This window comes from Grampus griseus (assembly GCF_964374135.1).
Source record: "Grampus griseus genome assembly, chromosome: Y".
In the NCBI taxonomy this organism is placed as follows: Eukaryota; Metazoa; Chordata; class Mammalia; order Artiodactyla; family Delphinidae; genus Grampus; species Grampus griseus.
This window is the reverse complement of record NC_139016.1, coordinates 6,969,140-6,986,530: the sequence shown is the minus strand read 5'-3', so window position 1 is coordinate 6,986,530 and position 17,391 is coordinate 6,969,140. Positions and strand designations below refer to the sequence as shown.

The 17,391-nt window shown below is 49.6% G+C and overlaps 1 protein-coding gene across 1 annotated transcript in view; it reads right to left on the bottom strand.

Moving 5' to 3' along the window:
* Positions 1-17,389, bottom strand: part of LOC309817737 (protein Shroom2-like) — a gene marked incomplete at its 5' end in the record, with an annotated part of 133,082 nt that extends 115,693 nt beyond the window's left edge. Inside the window, one exon of the mRNA XM_082647011.1 lies at positions 17,225-17,389. Coding sequence (XP_082503137.1) covers positions 17,225-17,389 — 165 coding nt within the window. The remainder of the gene's footprint in view (positions 1-17,224) is intronic.
* Between the last annotated feature and the right edge of the window lie 2 nt (positions 17,390-17,391).

Here is a 17,391-nt window from a genome sequence, read left to right as displayed (position 1 = left end):
CATAGCAAAAAGAGCTTTAGTGCACTCCTGTACTCAAAGGCCCCCGGCTAGAGTCGCGTAGTCCTGACCACCTAATGTGATCTGCGAGCAGGCCGCCTGGGGCTCGGTTTCCCATCTGTAAACACAAACAACCCTGGTGAAGCCTCCCAGCGGGCTCATTACAGAACAAGGGTGAGAAGAAAGACTCAACAGAAAACCTGATAAACTGTACAACGTGGTATCAAGATAATATCAAGGCACCCCCAACCCTGGAGAGGTTAAGTCCATTCAGGGATTCCCCTGTAGTCTGGGTTCGTTAAACAACCAGAAAGGTTCGAGATGCGGAGCCTCATTTTCATTTGAAGCTGTGTTACTGGAAAGAGGAAAGAGAGCAGAAAGGAAAAGAGAGAAGCTCATTTCCCAAGGAGGGGCGACGCCTTGCTGAGCTGTTATTGCCCTCGGCCACAGAGTGACCCTACTCGGTGTCTGCACCCCAGAATCCACCCCTGCAGAGAGGAAAAGGCATCCCTCAACAGAAGAATGGAGGTCAGCAGGGTGCCAGGAGGAAAGGACGGTGTCCTCCTTCTAAGACGGGTCCATGGGCATCTTCCACGCACTCAAGAGACAGGCTGCAGCTTCCCTCCTCCCGAGGACGGCCCTGCTGGGTGACCAGGGCAGTGGGCGCAGTCCCCCCTTTTGGCAAATCTCTACCCTCATCTGCGATACAGGAGAAATACGGGTGTCCACTTTCTAGGGCTGTTTGGAGGTGCTCTACACGCCTGCACAAAAGCAAGGAGCAGCAGGCAAAAGCAAGGCCTCAGAAAGTCAGTTGTCATCCTACAGACGAAGACGATGCCGGGAACCAACACACACTCTGGAGTGTTCCAGGCGCCGAGGTGAGACGCTGACCGCGTGTGTCAGGGCAGGGGCCCACATCCCCTCTGTTGTCGTTAAGACAGAAGTCCCATGAGTTTTGAAAAGTGTTCTTTTTAAGATTTTAAAAGATTTTAAGGGTTTCCAAATGGTCAGTTTCAATTGTGCTTCAACAGCCTCGAAGCCAGAATGACCGATTCTATTCTTTTGATTTATGAGAGGTATGACCCACCCCCGCCCCCGCCGACCGACCGTGCCCAGGAAATCGCAGGTACCACGCCTGGGCGTGCGGACGGCAAGCTCAAAACGCAAGGAAAACACCCAAGAGAAGCGAAACACACATCCACACACAGACAACTATGTGAATGTGCGGCTCTCCACAGGAGCATTATTCATAAAAGCAAAAAAGGTGGAAACAACCAGATGTCGATCAACTGACAAATGATAAGCAAAATGTGCTCTACCCATAAAGTGCCATATGATTCAGCCATAAAAAGGAATGAAGTCCTGACACACGCTAACATGGATAAGCCTCGAAAACGTGATGCTGAGTGAAAGAAGCCAACACAAAAGGCCACGCACTGTGTGGTTCTATTTAGATGAAATGTCCAGAAGAGCAAACCCATGGAGACAGACAGCAGACCGATTGTTGCCAGGGGCTGGGGGCAGCAGGAACGGGAGGCACTGCTCATGGGCACAGGGTTTCTTTAGTGGGTGATGAAAATTTCTGGAATTAGAGCGATGGTTGCACAACCGAGTATACTAAACCCCACCAAACTGTACATTTTTTTAAAAGGATGAATCTTATGCTACGTGAGATATATCTCAATTAAAAAAAAAATTTTTAGGAGTTCCCTGGTGGCGCAGTGGTTGAGAGTCCGCCTGCCGATGCAGGGGACGCGGGTTCACGCCCCGGTCCAGGAAGATCCCACATGCCGCGGAGCAGCTGGGCGCGTGAGCCATGGCCGCTCGGCCTGCGCGTCCGGAGCCTGTGCTCCGCCACGGGAGAGGCCACAACAGTGAGAGGCCCGCGTACCCCCCCCAAAAAAAAAAATTTTTTTAAACTCAAGGGAAAAAACATTCCGGCAGGCCTGCCCTGCACGCTCTCCAGCGCCCCCAGGGAATGGAACTGGCTTCCTCAACACTGTGCATGCACCCTTAGTCCAAGTGGGTGCAGAGCTGGGAGACATGCGCAAAGATCCAAGGTCAGAATGCTCTCGGGGCTGCAAGGATGGCAAGGAAGCCAGGCCGTGGTCTCTATGTGGATCCACGGGACGAGCGCCCCGTGGCGCCAGGCCTGGGCTGGTTCTGGCCGACAGCGCGGGGCCACGGGTGCTCGGGGCGGGCCTGGCCCCCAGGCTGGTCACAGGTCGGGTTCTCTGCGTCCTCCACACTCCCTGGGCCACCCGCTCCTGCACCTGCCCATGACACTGAAGTCTGGTTAACAAGGGACCTCGGAGGCAGTAAAGACAGCAGAAATGCAGCCCAGGAGAGCAGGCGAGGGAGACTCAGGACAGCCCACGGACCCTCTCCCCTTCTCCCCGCTGCGGGGAATTCTGGCAGGGCTTCCTGCACACGTGTGCGCATGCCTGCCTTTCCAGGATAAAGCAGGACCTGGCGACAGCAATGTGCAAGACAAGCCGCTGTGGTGAGGCCGGGGGCACCGTCTCTACAGGGCAGACTCCTCCAGTCCCGCACTCTGCTTTTCCTTCCACTGCCCGTCACACACCGCAAGTCATCCCCTGCCGCTGGGAGGCCTGGGAAGCGTCATTCTGTAATGGTGTCACAACACGCGTGGCCTCGTTCTTTAGAAACACCTAAGGTTCCTTCCTCAGTCAAGGCAGGAGGGAGGACTGCAGAAGACGAGGCTGGAAATGGGCAGGAGCTGAAAGGTAAAAGAACCTTCCTTCTGGACCAGCTAAGGTGCAACACGAGGAGTTTACCTTTCCAGCAAGAGCCTGAGAAGCCCCGCCGGGCTCTGGCACGTGCACGGCTGGGGGTCTAGAGGAGGCTGGCGCACGGAGAGTCCAGAGGTGGTGACGGTACAAGACTGGTCCCGTGACTGCCCCGAGAGGCGATAACGGAGGCCGGGACACCGGGGGTGAAAGAGAAGGTACAAATACGAGACACTGAGGCTCCAGGGACTGGGTGATCGGTTGGCCACGGGAGGTCAAGGAGAGACAAGCATCAAGGATGCCTCCTGCATTTGGGGACAAACCTGTGGGCAGGCCCGGAAGTGCAGGAGAATTAAGGTAAAGGAAGGTGCAAGCTCTGCATCTGCAACACACTGAGTTGGAGCAGCCTGGGCGGTACCCAGGGGGATCTCCCAGATTCTGGGCCTGCAGTGGAGACCTGAGCGCCGTCTGCCTGCCTCAAGGAAGCGCACGAGACCACCTAGACAAGAGGAGAGACAAAGGAGGGGCCTCCAGCAGAAACCGACACTGCCGCGCACGCCAACAGGAAGAGCCAGCAGAGGCCACTTTCACAAGGGTCAAAAGAAAGAGCGTTTCTCTGTGAATGAGACATCTCTTTCAGATCGGCAATAACACCACAGGTAATTCGAGAATCACACTCTGTAAAAGCAAACCGAGTCCCTGCCAGGGAGCACGAGAAGGAGTGTCCTCGGTCAGCAGCAGACAATGTAAATTCACCTTTGGGGGTAAAACTGCACAAGTACATGCAGTGGTGTGAGGTTCTAATAATTTCTCTCCAAAATGCCAGCCCCTAAAAGTGGGGAGGAAGAGGGGAAACAGTAGCCCCCCCCCAGCTCGTAACCCGCAGAGGCATCCACTCTGGACGATTTCATCCACTCTGTGGTGAGATCAACGCAAAATAAATATGACTCAAGCAGCAGCAGGCCTGTCTTTTCAAGTCCAGATGTTCCTTTCCAAACTTTCATTCAAGATTCAGGGCATCTTGGGCTTCCCTGGTGGTGCAGCGGCTGAGAGTCCGCCTGCCGATGCAGGGGACACGGGTTCGTGCCCCGGTCTGGGAGGATCCCACATGCCGCGGAGCGGCTGGGCCCGTGAGCCATGGCCGCTGAGCCTGCGCGTCTGGAGCCTGTGCTCTGCAACGGGAGAGGCCACGGCAGTGAGAGGCCCGCGTACCACAAAAAAAAAAAAAAAAAAAAAAAAAAGATTCAGGGCATCTAAACACTAATGAAAATTAGAAGAAAAGCTGCACCTACCAGAAAAAGCACACAGCTGTTTTAAAGACCAACATATTTGATCAATACAAAGTACTCAGTTTTCCAGAAGTTAGGGTTTTCTTTTTTATATGCTTGTCTACAAAAAGCTAAATGATAAAACTCAATATATACCATAGAAACGAAACATATCATTTTTAAAATTCCAAGTGGCATACACAAAACTCAGCTTCCTTTAAGCTAGCATGTGATTCCAAAGACTGTCGACAACGTAACTCTTAAGAGAATTACGTTCAAGCAACTCGTAATTAGATCTGCACGGTACCAAGCAAAGAATTCCACAGACGGGGAAAAAAAATTCAATATAGCTCTACTACCAAAAATAAGATTATTAAATGTTTTGGGTTGTTGATTATCTTTCCCGTGAGTTTCAATTTTTTGAAGCTGGTTTGAATCTTTCTGCAACAAGAAAAAAACAGCACTGCTATGCTCACAAACTGACAAGCACGCGCACAATCAGCACAGATAAGTGTCACTGGGTTTACAGATTTACGAGCATGGCACAGTTCACACAGACAGATCAGAATTTCAGCAGCAGCAGTATTTCATCAGCTGCAGCATTTCCAAGCCACAAGCAAAGAATCCCTTCACCTCCTCTGAAAGTCATGGAGGGCCACCGGGGTTCCCCCCACCCACCTTCCCAGGCTTTCGGTAAGCATTTCAACACCTGGAACAGAGGAGGCTCTCCTTCCCCACCCCTCTCGGCATCCCCTGCCCCCTAACCCTCAGATCCCCACACGAATGCCACCCTCCTCCAGCTTTACTTTGCACTCGCCTTTATCTCCCTTTCCTTGATGGTCTACCTCATGTGTCTCTGTATTCTATTCCCTAGGGAAAAGAAGAGCCTGCCATACAAGGTCATAATTGATTAATCTGATAGAGGCAGCCCGGTTAATGAGGATTTAATGTAACCCACCCGGGCAATACCCTCTGCACTTGAACCAAAGTGGTGAGTAAAGCACAATTCAACCAGGAGAAAGGTGCACGCCCTGACATCATACCGGCGGGGCGGCCGGGCAGCCACCCTCCCCTCCTGTGGTCAGCCCTCCCAGGGGGCTAAGGAGCTGGACCGGGGAGCCTCCCCGCCTCTGCCCCACCTCTCCATAGCTCCCAGGCAATCGTCTGCAGGGAGGGGAAGGCAAAGCAACACGGGGTGAAAATTAAATTACCAGCTGAGGGAAAAGCTACGGTGGAAAGAAGCGAAACTTCTGAGCACGCAGGTCTCATTTTACGTAATAAGTGTGCAGGGAATGAGCTACATGCTAATTGGACACCCACAGTGATTCCTTCTACAAAGTAAATAATCATTCCCTCTGTATGGGTGTAAATTAAACATTATACATTCAGTCTCTTAAAGCTAGCGGTATTCATTAAAAGGAAAACTTTTGAAAACAAACTTATGGTTACCAAGGGGGGGTAACGGGGGGGGGAGGGATAAATTGGGAGACTGGGATTGACGTATGCACACCACTACATATAAAATAGATAACTAATAAGGATCTACTGCAGAGCACAGGGAACTCTTCTCAGTACTCTGTAATGACCAATATGGGAAAAGAATCTAAAAAAGAGTGGATATATGTATATTATAACTGACTCACTTTGCTATACACCTGAAACTACACTATAAACTATTTACAACACTGTAAACCGACTATACTCCAATAAAAATTTAAAACAAACAAACAGAACAAAAAAACAACAACAACAAAAAAGAAAATTCCTGATTTCTCTCCAGATTTCGTTTGTTAGAATGGTCTAACTCTTGTAGTGAGTAATCAAAGAAACGTGTAATGGCCCAAATACAACAGAGGCTTATTTCTTGCTCATATACTGGTACTACTGGGAGGGTAACCAGGCTATGGTCAGCTAGCTTCCTCCTCAGGCTTTCAGGGACCCGTGCTGATGAGGCTCTGCCCCAGGACCATCTTCATTCCAGACAACCAGAAGAGGAAAGCACGACAGGCGGTAAATGGCCTGCATCACTTCTACTTGCTTCTGATTGGGTAGAACTATGGCCTCATAGCTGCAAGGGAATCTGGGAAGTGTAGTCCAGCAGCATGTGCAGAAGGAAAAGGAGACGCAGGCTCCAGTAAACAGATAGCATCTCTACCAAGCCTGTGGGTCTGACTCCATGCCCCGAAAGATTTTCTACTGCCAGAAAGCAAAGCGGTGAAGAAATGGAGTTTGTTGCCATGGGATATTTAACCTTCATCTTTCCTACTATTTTCACTTCCCAAACCACTTTTTAAAATCCAATTCTTCTGAATATCACATTGATCTGAAAGAGCCACCTTTCATTAATATTATAAAAAAGAAAGACCAGTATTATTCAAAAATACTTTAGGGACTTCCCTGGTGGTCCAGTGGTTAAGACTCCACGCTCCTAATGCGGGGGCCCAGGTTCCATCCCTGGTTGGGGATCCCACATGCCTGCTGCAACTAAAAGTCCACATGCCACAACTGGGAGTACGCATGCCGCAACTAAAGAGCCTGCATGCTGCAACTAAAGATCCCGCATGCCACAACTAAGACCCGGTACAGCCTAAATAAATATATATATATTATATATAATATATATATATTATGTGGGGTCCTCCCGGAACGGGGCATGAACCCGTATCCCCTGCATCGGCAGGCGGACTCTCAACCACTGCGCCACCAGGGAAGCCCCAATAAATATATTTTTAAAAAACCAGTTTTTGGAAAAAAAAAAAACAAAAAAAAACACCAGTTTTTGGTGGAAAGGAGGAAATAATCACTTCCAGTAGGCTATAAATAGCACAACTAATGTACTGGTGCTTGGCATAAGATGTGTATTTGAATTAAATGCTTTTCTACAAATCCAATGCTAAACAGTCAGAATAAGTACCAAAATCTCTAGGAGACACATTAAAATGTTGCCATACAAAATCCAGCTTAAAGTCTTTCCATAATAAATTGGCAATTTCATACATTAACATTACTTTTTTAAGAAATTTTTTCACATTACTTTTTATAGTTTTCCAAATTCTTAGTGAAGCAGGATGAAGTAGGGGAAAAGGGGGAAGGCGGAGGAGAGATGGAATTTAAATCTACTAGAACTAGGGCTTCCCTGGTGGCACAGTGGTTAAGAATCCGCCTGCCAATGCAGGGGACACGGGTTCGAGCCCTGGTCCGGGAAGATCCCGCATGCCGCAGAGCAACTAAGCCCGTGTGCCACAACTACTGAGCCTGCGCTCTAGAGGCCGTGAGCCACAACTACTGAGCCCACGAGCCACAACTACTTAAGCCCACGTGCCTAGAGCCTGTGCTCCGCGACAAGAGAAGCCCCCGGGATGAGAAGCCCGTGCACCGCAAAGAAGAGTAGCCCCCGCTCTTCGCAACTAGAGAAAGCCCGCACACAGCAACAAAGACCCAATGCAGCCAAAAATAAATAAATAGAATTTTTAAAATGTAAAAAAAAAAAAAAAATCTACTAGAGCTAGCTTTCCATACTGACTCATTTCACCCCTGTGTCAATATAGTGAAGTGGGAATGATTCTAGTTTGACAGCCTGAAGGATTAAGGGTGAGAAAAGGTTAAGGACAGAGTGCACGATTCAGCTACATATGCAAGACGTTCTCTCCAAACTGGAACCACTGTGGCCACAGCAGGAGGCAGAGTTGACCACTCTCACGTCGCCAAGCAAAGCAGGGCTCCTCCAAACTGGCAAACCTCGCACCAACGTTCAAATCTGCCCTACACCAGAAACTGACGTTCAGTAGAGGAAAACATTACTATCTGAAGGGATGTGACCAGCGCAAAAGAAACAAGCGAAGCTATGGCCTTAAAGGAGTCCCCAGAGAAGCAGCCTGGCTAGATCATTCACCCACATGCACCACCCTCCAAAACGCATTGTGGTCACCCACTCTTACATACCTGCAGACGGCAAGGACGAACTGAGCCCCCAACAGAAGGCAAACAAACACACAAAAAGCAGCGGAGCTCAGAAACGGAATCTACACAGCAAGAAGACATTTTGTAAAACCAGTGAATATTCTCAAAGATATGAAAGAAGAACCATGAAACAAGATCAGTATGGTATCAAAAAGGAACATTCGAGAACAACACTAACAAAACAAACAGACAAACAAAAAACAAACAACTCTGGAAATAAAAAAAAACCCAAAAGCACACATTTAAAACTCAATGGAAGGGTTGGAAGATAAGGCTGTACAAAATCTCCGGAGAAGAACAAAAATACAGAGAAAAGAAAAATACGACAGAAAAAATTAGAGTTAGTCCAAAGGACTAAGAAACAGAAAGCTTTGGGACCTTCTTGGTGGTGCAGTGGTTAAGAATCCGTCTGCCAACGCTGGGGACACGGGTTCCAGCCCTGGTCCGGGAAGATCCCACATGCCGCAGAGCGACTAAGTCCGTGCGCCACAACTACTGAGCCTGTGCTCTACAGCCCGCGAGCCACAACTACTGAGCCCGCGTGCCACAGCTACTGAAGGCCGCGCGCCTAGAGCCCGTGCTCTGCAGCAAGATAAGCCACCTCAATGAGAGGCCCGCGCACCAAAACGAAGAGTAGCCCCCGCTTGCCGCAACCAGAGAAAGCCCACGTGCAGCAACGAAGACCCAACGCAGCCAGAAATAAAAATAAATTAATTAAATTAAAAAAAGAAAAGAAACAGAAAGCTCTGTTGTCTCCCCAACAATACTGTACACCTGCAGAGGTTAGAACACCACCTGCAAAGAAAGTGCCTAGGGAAAACCGTCTCCAACTCAGACTTGCACACCCAACAGTCCATTTACTGTCAAGGTAAAATAATGACATTCTCAGATAGAGAAGGTCTCAAAAGACGACCCACTCTGTGTCTGAATATAGTAAAAGATTTTTTGCAACTGGGGAAGATGCGGCGGATGAATCAACGATATGCACATAGAAAATCAGGCAAAGAAACAAAGCGTATCCTTACACTTGGTGGTTATGAAAACTTGTGCAGGAGAAATAATCATAGTTTGCACCAGCAGGCTCAGCAAGTGTTGGCACTGGCATTCAAAATAACACACACACCGAATACTGCTAACCAAGTGGTTCTCAAAGGGGGCAATTTATTTTATTTTTTTGCAAATGCTGTAACATTTTATTCTGTCAATTATGAGACGAAAAACAAATTTTAAAAATAAATTTTGTCTTCAAATAACTTTTTCTATGTATTAGCAAGATGCTTTAGCATTTATTTTTTTTTGTATTCATATTAGTTTTTCTTTTCTAACATCCTCGTTGGAGTACAATTGCTCCACAATGGTGTGTCGGCCCCTGCTGTACAACAAAGTGGGTCAGCCACCCGCATACATACATCCCCACGTCTCCTCCCTCTTTTGTCTCCCTCCCTCCCACCCTCCCTATCTCACCCCTCCAGGTGGTCACAAAGCACCGAGCTGATCTCCCCGTGCCACGCGGCCGCCCCCCACCAGCCATCTTCCCCACCCATTAATCTGTCGACGGACAGCCAGGATGCCCCCAGGTCCTGGCCCCTGCAAAGAGCGCCGCAATGAACACCGTGGCACATGACTCTCCCCCGAACCATGGTCTTCTCAGCGCACAGGGTTTTTTTTTTTTTAATTTTATTTTTTCTATTGAAGTAGAGTTGATTTACAATGTGCGCCAATCTCTGCTGTACAGCAAAGTGACCCAGTTCTACACATAGAGACATTCTTTTTTTTTAATATTCTTTTCCATTATTGCTTGCCACAGGACACTGAATACAGTTCCCTGTGCTCTACAGCAGGACCCTATTGTTTATCCATCCTACATACAATAGTTTACATCTGCTCATCCCAAACTCCCAGTTCAAAGGGGGCGATTTCTGCCCCCAGTGGACATCTGGCAACGTCTGGAGACGTTTCTGACCATCTCAGCTACCGGAGACGGAGGAATCTGTACTGCCTTCTCGGGGGTGGAGGCCAGGAATGCTGCTCCCACAGGGCACAGGACGGCCCCCCACGACAAAGAACTAGGTGGCCCCAAACGTCAGTGATGCTAAGGTTGAAAAAACCCTCTTCTAACCAAAATTATGATGTAGTTACGTTGGGAGTATGGGGGCCCAAGGTATGTGTCTGGGTAGCTGGTGTGGAAAAAAAGACTACGTCCCAAGCTCCCATAGTGGGAAGTCAACAGTTATCCCGAAACGGAACAATGAAAGTAGCAGCCGTATAGAATATGGGCAAATGCCCAAAGAAATCAGCTAAAAAGTTTCAATAGCTTCTCTAGGGAAGAGGAAATGACAGTGGGGAACTGCTGGTATGATAACAAGCCCTGCAGAACTATTTGATTATTTCAACCCTGCAAGAGCCACTCTGATAAAAATAAAAACAAATCTCAAAAAGATACACTAAAAAAAAAAAAAAGATACACTAACATTTTGTGTCTTTCCTCCCTTGAATAAGTAAAATGTTGCCTTTAGAGCCCACACAATCTACCCTGCCTGGGTTCTTGTTGACCTTCACAATTTGCCTTTGATCTGAAAGTCTTAGTCACCTTTGGCCAAAAGAAAGACAATCCCAACCCTTCCCAGGCCACGTAGAGCACTGTTCTTCCAGACCCATCCCACAGAGGCAGCAGACATTACCTCCAACTTCATACCCAGGAGATTTCAGAAAAACAGCCCAGGTTAAAAAAAAAAAGTCACCTCTGCATTGCAATTCAGAAAATCCTGGCTTTTCGGAACAACCTTAGTTGTTCGAACCTAAAATAAAGTTAGTCCAATTATTTTTTAACCATATCCTACCGTCGTCCTTCCACTAAGATATGTTCCCCCAAAGAGAGGCCTTAACATTCGCACTGGTCAGGGAAACAGGCTCCACCTACCATAGGGCCATGCAAATATCGAATCCAGCAAGGTAACAGGAAAACAATTCTTCCAGAATACACCCTCCCTCTGTTGAGCACTGGCAAGGTTTTAAAAAGACCAAAAGAGCAATATGCAACCCTGAGGGCTTTCAAAACCCTTCGTGTGGGTGGAAATTGCAGCTTGGAAGAGTGCGGCTTGCATAATTTCTCATCAAAGGATGGCCCCATGCCTGACTGCAGTGCATGAAAAGTAAAAGAGGTAAGACTGAATAAAAAGTCTGTTCAGCCTTTAAGTCCTTAAATTATCTCGTTGACTGTTTACACTGCGCCCAGTGTACAAGAAGAAAAGCTCCCCAGAGCCCCGAAGAAATCCTCAAATCCAGGTTCATTTGCATGCTGACACAAAGCAACTTCGGCAAGAGGACAGCTCCAAAATGCCTTCCAAGTAGAAAAGCCAGCCCTTTGCAAGCTGGGAGCCCAGTTTCTTTGGCCGAGAAATGGAAAGGTGAATTAAGAAATCCCAGATAGTTAGGACAAGGTGAAAACGGCTATTTTTATGAGCCTTCCATTCTCATTCTCTTCTACATTTAGCTCTCGGGCAAACCTGTTTTCTTCTTTTCAAAAGATGAGTGTTAGGACATGTTACGAAGCACTCATAACTGAACCAGGAAGGGCAAAATCCATCACGATGCAGAAGTGGGATGGACAGCTTACGTTTATAGCTTTTCACACTGTGGAAGCTTCTGGATTTATAGATGTGAGTCCTGCTGAATTAATTTCTACGAGAGGAAGAACCCCCCACCCACTGCACCTCAAAGCTCCAGCACCAGAGCTCGGGATGGGACTTGGGTCTCTCTGCCAGACTTCCCCCCCCTGCACCCAAAACACCTCAGGAGGACCAGGGGTAAGAACTAACAGGACCCAGCTAGGCACAGGCTGGGACAGGGGAATAAAGATATATCTGCATGCCAGCTGGCAAGACACGTCTTGCCTTTCCACCAACTGGAAAGGGGTTTCAGCACAGGAAAGAAAACTCACCCTTCTTTTTTTTTTTAACCGTACTATTAATTTTTAAATACAAATGAGTCTCTGGCATTACACTCCTCTGAACAATCAGCAAACTGCAGCTGGCCTCCAAGAGGCTGGGATCTCACAGTGCCCAGGAGTTGCCTCGGCCATAACGGTACCCACAGCACCTGGGTCTGCCGAGGAGGGGCGCCCAGCCCTCGCCCACCCACCATCTATTTCTATGGAGCCCTGGGAAAGCGGCAGCGGTCCTTAGATGGGTGCTGACGTGGGACTGTGCTTCGACACCGACATCCAGCAAAACCCAGAGAGGCTGAGATCCATCGGTTCCCGATACACAGCTGAATTCAACACCCCCTCCCACCCTTTTTCACAGCCTTCAGTGGTAACTGATAAAGAACTTGGCTCTTGGGGGCAAATACAAGGACGTCCAGACAACAACTTGTCCTGACCAGCGTTGCCAGGTCACCAACGACCGTGACTCAGCACAGCCCGTGAAACGGAGCCCCTTTCAGACCACCGCGGAAGGGACCTCCCACCCCCAACCGGCAGCTAGTCTCTGCCCCAAGCCTCCGCCATCAGGAGCTCTAACGGCTGACACAGGACATGTGCCACCTGGGTGTGTGGGCCAACCCCCCAGAAATGCGCCCCGCTTCCCCTCCACCCCGCCTTCAGCGTGCAGACCAAGAAGGACGTTTAAGGACACGGCCTGGCATCCAGCGAACGCCGCACGGTCTAAAGGCTCCCGAGAGGGTGCGTCAGGCTGGGTACCCCAAGCCCCAGCTCCCCCGCACCACCCCCAGGACGGCTCTGGTCCCCAAAGGCAACCTGAAAATCAACGGGTTCCCAAAGGAGCCGCCCGTGGGACCAGGCCAGGCCCAAATTACTGTCCTCTTTGGAGCTCCTGGCTGAGGCTCTCTCGCATTCTTGGCGGGAAGGGGCAGGGAGGGCTAAGAAACAGTGAAAAGGAGGGCCAGGGGCTTCATTCCTTCCCCGGTTCACAAACATTCCTGAGGCCGAAGGGGGCCTGCTGACACCCAGCTGGCCCACTTAAGGTCTCCTAACGAATCCCCAAGGGCCCTCCTGGAGTTCTAGTCCCTCCAGGGCCACGTTAGAAAGCAGGCCCTCCCCTCCTGGAGTTCTAGCCCCTCCAGGGCCACACTAGAAAGCAGCCACGCCCTAGCCACGCCCACGGAACTTTAACACTTGCTGAGCTGATGGGGAAAGAAGGCGCCACGCAGACAGCAGGACCACGTACAACATCGCACCTGCTTACACAGGTCCTGAGAGGCCCCGCATCAAAGCACAGTCTCGGAAACACTAACAAGTCAGAGTCTTTGGAGCTTAAGGCACGGACATTATTTCTGCTCCCCTCCGACAGCAGTATGAAACACTGGGGTTCTGTGTCTCTTCCAGCCCTGGTAATACATCAACCTACAAGTCAGTGTCAACGTAACGAATGGTCACAAATCTGGTTGCCACCTTGCTGGGGGACTTCAAGTGTGCACTTTGAATTCCAGGAATGCCACTCCCGGGAAGTCAGTATCCCTGTAACTTCAAACCCGACCCAGAGAAAAGGCAGTCCTCCCTGAGCAGCCCCGCTGAATGCCCATGAAACACAGCACTCGGGAGTTCCTGCTTCCATTTCCTTTTTCCAGATACAAAAATGCAGATGAAGCAAGTATTTGTTTGAGTTTTACTATGTAAATAAAGCCTATCACCAGGGCCAGCGAGCGCTTAGGAAGAAAACAGCCTTCCCCGCCAAAGCTGACTATGCCAGGGGCCTCTGAGTATCTTCAGAAGGAAGAATTCAGCACACGCGTTCAAAGCTAAAATCCTTTCAAAGCAAAAGTGATGTACAGTCACTCTAGCGAGGGTGACCTGTGCCCGGGAGACATCTGGCAACATGTGCAGACTTTTCTGGTTGTCACACCTGGGGGGTGGTGTCAGTGGGCAAAGGCCAGGGTTGCTGCTGGACACCCTACAATGCATAGGACAGCGCCCCCGCCCCCAGCAAAGACACATCCAGGCCAGAACATCGGTAGTGCCAAGGCTGAAAAACCCTCATAGGATGTGACAAAGTTACTGAAGATGGCATTGCACGGGATTCCAGACAAGAGCAGATGGCAGCACGTGGAGAGAAAGCAGAGACATGCAGGGTCAAGATCTGGTCCTGAGGACGCTTCTCAAGATTTGCCAGGTTTGTGACCTCAGGGCACACCACTGAACCCTCCTTGGCCTTAGCTGTTTCATCTACAAAATGGGCTAATGAAACTCCATCAAGGGGCTTCCCTGGTGGCGCAGTGGTTAAGAATCCGCCTGCCAATGCAGGGGACATGGGTTCGAGCCTTCATCCGGGAAGATCCCACACGCTGCGGAGCAACTAAGCCTGTGCGCCGCAACTACTGAGTCTGCGCTCTAGAGCCCGCGAGCCACAACTACTGAGCCCACGAGCCATGACTACTGAAGCCCACGCGCCTAGAGCCCGTGCTCCGCAACAAGAGAAGCCGCTGCAATGAGAAGCCCGCGCACCGCAATGAAGAGTAGCCCCCCCTCGCCGCAACTAGAGAAAGCCCGTGGGCAGCAACGAACACCCAACACAGCCAAAAATAAATGAATGAATAAATAAATAAAATAAAAAACTCCATCAGGAGATCAGGGATTGAACCAGCCTTGTGCTTGGCATCACTTCCAGTTCTAAGATGTACACTCCTATGAGGCTTTCAACTGAGACATCATCATCGTAAACAGAGTGCATCCTCTTACACTGGATCAAGCTTCTTCCAAGTCAGATTGTTAGAAATGAGCTGTATAATATCCCAGGGCTCTAATATGTAACAATTTAATTACAAGGTTTTTTAAATGAAAAACAAAAGCCGTTAGAAGGCCTACTATTTAACGCGCCCTAAAGATGTTTTAGTAGGCACTGGGAAAGGAGGGTTCGGAGCTTGGAGTCATGTACATTCTGGAGGCGGGGCAAATTTCCCCGCTCTCCATCACTACAGTCTATTTCCATTTTTAAGTGATTATAATGGACACGCTTTCCTTTATCCTTCTCTAATAACCTGACAGTTAATTACCAGCTGTTGAATTGTAAACATGCATCAGTGATGACTTAATGCAGGAGAAAAGACAAGTAGGTGAAATACTGCAAATACCATGCAATACAATGTGTGGTTAAGGAATATACACATGCATGTGTGAGCACACGTGTGTGCGCGTGTGAGCACACGTGTGAGGACACGCGTGTGCACGTGTACACAAGTGTGCATGGAAATCTGTCACAGATGTCCCAAACTGTCCTGAATCCTCTCCATCCTAAGCAAAGAAACCACATATCTCCAGTCACAGTAAAGCACCTACAAAAACCAAGCAGCAGTTTAAGGGAGGGACATATGAGCATCTCAGATAAGACTCAGAAGCAGTTTTATTTCTGCAAAATCCTGAAGCACGATCTGGAAAGGCAGGGCGTGTACACCGCTACCAGCCTAGCCCTACCTACCCACACACCTTAGCAACTACCGTGACAGCCAACCCAGGGGCCCAATCAGGAGCAGACTGCCTGCCTCCTGTGCCCTGATTAGGCCCTGGTGTGTGTCCGTGGGTTTTACTGCCCACCTCCTTCAGTTTCTAGAACAGGGTCCTCTTGCACAAGCTGAGGAGAAACAACTAAGAACGCACGGGGTTTTTTAGAACTTGAGGTACAGAGAAAGGAGGAGGTCCCCTTCTCCGGCTTCCGGTCAAACAACTGAATTTTAGAGTTTAAGTCCAGCTTTCTTACACTGCATAAGCCCAAAAAGCAAGACGTCATCTTAAATAATGTTTTACGACTTACTCCATCTGCTGTAAAGACAGGTCCGAGGAAGACAGGTTGAATCGCGCGCGCGCACGCATATTCTTTTTTAAAAGAATCTCTAGAAACGATAAAAGTCTGAGTAACTTACCTGATATCTTTTTAACTTTTACCATCAGAAATGCCCAGTAAAACTTTTATTATTGAAAAGGCACAGGCTACTGTGCCTTAATACACGTATATGCAGGAAATGCCTGTCCTGCACAAGGTGTACACTCTATGGCTACTCCACCACATACATTTTTCCAAAGAATCCAATTCATTAATGGGTTTGCACATGGGTGAAACTTATAACAACAATGACAGCCTCTTTCCCCGGTTCCACATAAATTCAGTGCACGTCTCCCCTCAGAGTCTCTAGTTTTATAAATATAAAAATGAGAGAAAATAAAGATCAGAAGTTGAGTGTCTCATTTACTATCTAGACAACAAAGCCACACCGCCTCCCAAATTCAATCCGGTGGGGTGGGTTAGGAGTCACTTTAGTTCTTCCTGCTGTGGTGAAGCAGGAAAGCAGAGAAAACCAGTAAGTCACCTTCAAACGCTACTAGAAGCCAAGAATTTTTGCATTTTAAAGGGAACTTTGTCCCCAGGAATGGCGCGGCCCAGACCTTCCCAGAGAAACTGACCAACAGACACTTTTAACCAGAAGAAAACAGGACGACTGGTTTGCTCTCTGTGTGCTTTTTACAGGTTTATACGGGTTCGGCTGGTAAGTTTCAAGATGGTTTTCTGTTTCGAGACAAGAGAATTCAAAGTTACCCCTACACACACACACACACACACACACACACACACACACACACACACACACACACACATTAGGAACTTATTTTGGGGGCTCAAACCCCACTTTCATAAAGGACGACGAAAAGTTTCAATTTGTTTTTGCAGGTATCCAGAGCGCCGTGGGTCTAGGGCTGGAAGCGAAAGTCAATAAATATTGATGGGCTTTTGGGAATCGAGAAGCTCGGCTGGCGGCAGCTGCTAGTCTGGGCTTCCTAGCGATAACGGGTGCAGGTCCAAGGGGTGCAGAAACAAATACCTAGACAGGCAAACACAGGTGGGGACGTCTCTGTCCACCCCCGGCACGTGGGAATGTCCCTCCCCGACCTCTGGGTAGGCCCACAGGTGCAGGCCGGCACAGGCGAAGCCGGGAGTGACAGGGGACCCTGCCAGGCCCTTCCCAGGAGGGGGAGGGGAGGGGACCCGGAACAGGAGCCATTGAAACCGCGGCGCTGGGAGCCAGCAGGACCGGGAAACAACGCAGAGGGACCAAGGTGGCGCCCGGACCACACACCTATGCGAGTCCTACTACCCACGTCCTCGCAGGTGACCCGGGCGGACGCGCGTCCTGGGCCCGGGGGCGCGAACTGGACACCCCCTCCAGCGTTCCTACCCCCCGACGAGTCCCTCGGCCCCAGGCCACCTCCCGGCTGTCACCGTGCGTGTCCCGCGCCCTCCGTACCTTCGTGATAACCAGCGGCTCGCCGTGCTCGCGGCCGCCCTTCAGGGTGAAGCCCCAAGGGGCGCCGCCGCTCAGCTGCACCTCCACCAGGCGCCCGCCATCGGCCGCCCGCGCCTCGGCCTCTGCCAGGCGCTCTGGCCGCACACGGGGCTCTGCGCCCTCCATGG